The sequence below is a fragment of the Neomonachus schauinslandi genome, chromosome 5 (genome assembly GCF_002201575.2).
Source record: "Neomonachus schauinslandi chromosome 5, ASM220157v2, whole genome shotgun sequence".
NCBI classification, from domain to species: domain Eukaryota; kingdom Metazoa; phylum Chordata; class Mammalia; order Carnivora; family Phocidae; genus Neomonachus; species Neomonachus schauinslandi.
Window position 1 is genome coordinate 9,661,929 of NC_058407.1, and position 5,209 is coordinate 9,667,137.

At 52.9% G+C, this 5,209-nt stretch overlaps 1 protein-coding gene across 2 annotated transcripts in view; it reads left to right on the forward strand.

Moving 5' to 3' along the window:
• Positions 1-4,880, forward strand: part of PDGFB (platelet derived growth factor subunit B) — a 23,670-nt gene extending 18,790 nt beyond the window's left edge. Inside the window, exons 6-7 of one of the 2 annotated variants that reach the window (XM_021687679.2) lie at positions 2,967-3,120; positions 3,489-4,880. In XM_021687679.2, the coding sequence (XP_021543354.1) occupies positions 2,967-3,094 (128 nt within the window). In that variant the 3' untranslated portion in view covers positions 3,095-3,120; positions 3,489-4,880. The remainder of the gene's footprint in view (positions 1-2,966; positions 3,121-3,488) is intronic. The other variant, XM_021687680.2, reaches the window with a different exon arrangement.
• The last annotated feature ends 329 nt before the right edge of the window (positions 4,881-5,209 follow it).

Sequence of the window (5,209 nt, forward strand, 5' to 3'; positions counted from 1 at the left end):
AAAAAAAAAAAAAAAAAAAAAAAAAAAAAAAAAAGAATTTAACATTGTTAGAGCTAGAACGGTCCAGAGAGATGACCTTATAAGTCAGTTGTTCAGTGTTCTTGATGGGGCTGCTGGAGCACAGCCATTATATATATGTGTATATATACACACACACACACATATACGTACACATATATAATATGATTATATATAATTATAATTTTTATTATTATTATTATTTTAAGATTTTATTTTTAAGTAATCTCTACACCCAACATGGGGTTTGAACTCACAACTCTGGATCAAGAGTCTCATGTTCTACCAACTGAGCCAGCCAGGCACCCCAAAGATGAAGATTTATTAAGTTAATATGTTTAGATGAGCATAAAAAAAAATCACATTGATTTTCAGTAACTTTCTATTGGTAGAGGACAGAACATCTTAGAAGCCTCCCAAAGGCAGGCCTCATAGCCTCTTTGTCCTGTTCCGAGAGCCGAGCTGAGGCACGGATGCCCTGGAAAGGTTGATAATTTCACAGCTTCAAACTGACCTGTTGTAAATTATTAATACAGTTAACACGGAACAACATGGGATATCGAATAACGTGGGATAATAATAAGAATTAACATAGAAGGGGGCGCCTGGGTGGCTCAGTCGTTAAGCGTCTGCCTTCGGCTCGGGTCATGATCCCAGTGTCCTGGGATCGAGCCCCGTATCGGGCTCCCTGCTCTGCAGGAAGCCTGCTTCTCCCTCTCCCCTTCCCCTGCTTGTGTTCCCTCTCTCACTCTGTCTCTCTCTGTCAAATAAATAAATAAAATCTTAAAAAAAAAAAAAAGAATTAACATAGAAGGATTTCTAGTCAGGAAAAATCATATTCTCCTTTATGTTTAGGATGGGGTTCTTTCATGTGCCTGTGCTTCATGTGGTTTTCCAAGCCAGATCTTGGAAGGCGTGTTCAACTGATTAATATGTAGATTACATAAAGTCTTGCCATGTCAGTTTCAGCAGTTTGGCCTGGGCCCGGGGAAGGCTTGGTGCTGTGGCCCGTGTGATACTGGTGTCAGACTTCCTGGGCTCGAGACTCGGCTCTGTCACTCATGAGCTGCATGACGACCTTGAGCCTGCTCCAGCTTTGCCCAGCCCAGGATCCTGCTGATGACCCCATCTCTGGAGCCCAAACTCTGGGCCCCTTAATGGCCCTTCTAGGTGTCCTCCCCCAAGGGGAATCTGAGACCCGCCCGCATCCTTACACTGCCCGATGGCAGAGATGGGCTAACTGCCTCGTGGGAGCTTATGTCTGTGAGGTGGGAAGTCGGCGTTGGCCCCGGAGAGCTGGGGGTGCCGGGGAAGAGATGGGCCTTGAGCTTGGCGGAGAAAGCTTTCACTGCCAGGGTGTTGACCTGGGCGCTCAGGAGGAAGAGACATCAGTGCTAACCTTGCCCGAGGCTCACGAGTACTGTGATTTACAAGCCAGTGGTCGAGAGTACGGACTCCAGAGGCCGACTCCTAGGTTCAAATCCCAGTGTCTCTGCCTTGGTTTCCCTGTCTGTTAAATGTAGAGACTTGTACCTGCTGTGAGGAGAAATGAGCTTAGAACATTGCCAGGTGCACAGGAAGTGCTAGCCAAGGGTTTCTGGCTATTTCCGTGTATTATCACCTAACCCGAGGGCCGAGGCTGCTGCCAGCTCACTTTTAAAGATACAGAAATCGAGTCCCAGAGAGTTTATGTGACTTGCCCCAACGTACGCCACTAATACCTGGGAGAGCCCAGATTCGCACCCAGGTGGTCTGGCCCACAGCCCAAGCTCTGGCCTGCCCCACTGAGCCGCTTCTTGGAGTGGCGAGGGCCGGGTGACGACAGGCACGGGGATGGGGAGGCCCAGCTCCACAGTGGGAGTGTGTGGTTCTGGCCCGATGCCTAGCAGCTCCCCCAACCCAGAACTGGAAGGGGCTGAGAGGCTGGTGGGAGGAAACCTCAACGGGAGGTCAAGCGAGGGAATAAGAAAAAAGTGAGTAAGAGCAGCTCCCATTGGCCGATCACTTCTTAGTCTGATCTTAGTGGCTTAAGACAATAGCCATTTTATCATCTCTCCCCGATTGATGGGTTGACTGGGCTCCGCCTGGTGGTTCTACTCATGTCTCCAGTGGTTGTAGTGTGTTGTCTGGAGGCTGCGTGGGGCAGCTGGGCCCATGTCCCTTTCGCTGTAGTCCAGGGCGTCTCCTCCCCAGGTGCCTTCCCCAGCAGAGTAGCCAGACTTCTTCAGCAGTGGCACAGGGCTCCCCAAGGCAAAATGGGGGGAGCTGCCAAGCCTTCTTCTTCTTCTTCTTTTTTTAATATTTATTTATTTGCTTTAGAGAGAGAGAGGGAGCATGTCAGCAGTGGGGAGGGGCAGAGAGAGAGGGAGAGAGAATCTCCAGCAGACTCCCCACTGAGCACAGAGCCTGACGCGGGGCTTGGTCCCACGACCCCAAGATCATGACCTGAGCCGAAATCTGAGCCTCAACCGACTGAGCCACCCAGGCGCTCTGGGAACTGCCAAGCCTTCTTAAGGGTTTTGCCTGGAACCGGCACAGCACCACTCTGCCTCCTTCTACTGGTTAACAGATCCGACGAGTCCACGCCAGGCTCAAGGGGCATGGAAATTAGGAGGGTCAGTGGGGTAAGGACAAAGAACTTGAAGCCATAGCTAATCTACTCCCCTCTGTGTTTGCCAGTAAACTGCCATTTATTCGTTTTACCAGTCCTGTGAGGGGGGCGGTCTTATTACCCCCATATCACAGGTGGGGAAACTGAGGCACGGAGTAGTTCAATAATTGGTAAGCAGTGGAGTTGGGATTTGAACCCAAGGAGGGCTGGCCTCAGACTCCTACCCCTTCTTTCAGCCCAGGAGATCTGGAGAGGTCTGTGGCAGGTGTTGGTTGAGAGCAATAAGACCCTCTCCAGAGGCTGTCCACCTGCTGACAAGACCTTTCTTTTTCTCAAGCAGCCAGGACACCCCAAACTCGGGTGGCCATTCGGACAGTGCGAGTCCGCCGGCCCCCCAAGGGGAAGCACCGGAAGTTCAAGCACACGCATGACAAGAAGGCACTGAAGGAGACCCTCGGAGCCTAGGGGCATCTGCAGGAGAGTGTGGGCAGGTGAGGCCTGGTGGGGAACCTGAGGCCCAGACCCCTGGTCTTTCTTCTCCCTGGCCTGCGGCTTGGGCTGTGGAAGGGGATGAGGAGAGATATTTCCCCAAACAAAATCCCGGCTCTCAGCCTGGATCCCCTCCACCCAGTTTCAACTGAATTTTCCCATAGGGTAGGTGGGTGAGGGGGCTTTGGGGGCCCCAGCCCAGCTGTGTCCCAGCATGCCCTAGGAGAATGGGAGGTCTGACCCTCAACTGCCCCAGCCCTGAGCGATGCTGGAAATCAGCTCCCCGTCCCTGGCAAGGGAGGCGTGTGAGCATGGGCTGGAGCCCCTAAGCTGTCTCTGACCCCTCTGTGTCCCTCTGCTTGGCCCACAGGGTTATTTAATATGGTATTTGCTGTATCGCCCCCATGGGGTCCTTGGAGTGATAATATTGTTCCCCTCGTCCGTCTGTCTCGATGCCTGATTCGGACGGCCAATGGTGCTTACCCCTTCTGCGCGTCCGTCCACCCACCAGCGGGTCCCCTCATTGGCCTCCAGCACCTTGCCCGGAAGCTCGAGAAGGAAACGGAGGACCTGAACTCCATTGCTGTCTTCCTCCACCGACTCCGAGAATCTGGGATAGAAGCGCAAGAGAGACCAGTGGGCCCGCTGTTCCCCGGCTCCCAGCCAGGGTCACACCTCAGCGCTGTGGACCAGCCCAAAGCCCTGCACAAGGCTCTGAGGCCCTCTAGGCATGGGTGGCCTGCCTGGTCCCAGGACCCCTGGCCAGCTCTGAAGGGAACCCCCCAGGCAGGCCAGGGTACCTCGTACTCCTGTGGCTGAGACCACGCAGGGGAGCACAGACTCGAGAAAAGCCCTCCCACGGCGCCCAGGTCCAGTCACTTCTCCCTGGTCACCTCTGCTTACAGCGGCTTCCTTTTGTTTTATACATATGAGATCTCTGACGGTATGGACTCCTCTGGGTGGGCGTGGCCCAAGCACCAGGCAGCCAAGTGCCCCCTCAGATGGGTTAGAGATGAAGTTTGCTCTGGAGCCGACGTGGCTGGTGACCTGGGCATTCACTGCCTCCTTCCACTTCCCCCACCTTCATTTCCTCTGTTTTATCTCTCTACCTCCACCCTGTGTCTTCCTCTTGTCCTGGCCCTCAGTCTGCTCCACCAAGGGACTCTTGGACCCCATACTTCTGCTCCATTAGGCAGAAGACCAGGGGTCAGGGCAGCAGGGGGCCTGCCCATCATGTCCCAGCCCAGCCAAGACTGCCAAGTAGGTTTGTGCAGGGTGTGCACTGCACAAGGGCACTGCCTGCAGGGATCATTGTTCACACTGTAGAACGTGGCCAATTTGTGTATTTATCAGGACAGTTATCTGGCAGATGGAGATAAAAATGTATGGAGAAAGGGATCCTTTTCCTAACTGACACAAAGGCTCCACGTGGACTGGCTGTGCCCCGACCTGGCCAATGGCTTGGAGTGCTTGGACAGGAGCGAGCCCGTGTTGGGTGGGGAGGCAACACTGTTGTCCATCCGGCCTCTGTTTTCCTGAGTCCTCAGCTCAAGCAGTTCCCCTTTCCAGGCGGGTGTGAAAAACCCAAGAGAAAGTCTCCAAGGGAGGGGGCAGTCCTTGCTCTCTCCCTGCCCACCTCCCCCCGTATTAGATTCTTTTGAGTTCCACTTCTGGTGGCTCCTCCCAGGAAACCATCTCATGGGCTGGGAATGGGGGAGAAAAGGGAAAAGATGCCCAGGGCTCCCTGGGGTGGGGTCTGAGCTCCCACCTCCCTCCCCACCTTCGACTGCACTTTCCTCCCTACCCCCCTCCCCCTCCAAAATCTGCTTCCTTCAGTTTGTAAAGTTGGTGATTATATTTTTGGGGGCTTTCCTTTTATTTTTTAAATGTAAATTTATTTATATTCCGTATTTAAAGTTGTAAAAAAAAAAAAATAACCACAAAACAAAACCAAATGAATCCACTGGAGTTCTGTCTGTTGGCATCGTGCGTGACAATTACCCTTCTCGAATTGGCAGGATTTACTGACAGCTTGTTACGTGTTCCTTTGGCTCTGGAAAGTGCAAGCACACGCTCATGCACACGCTCACA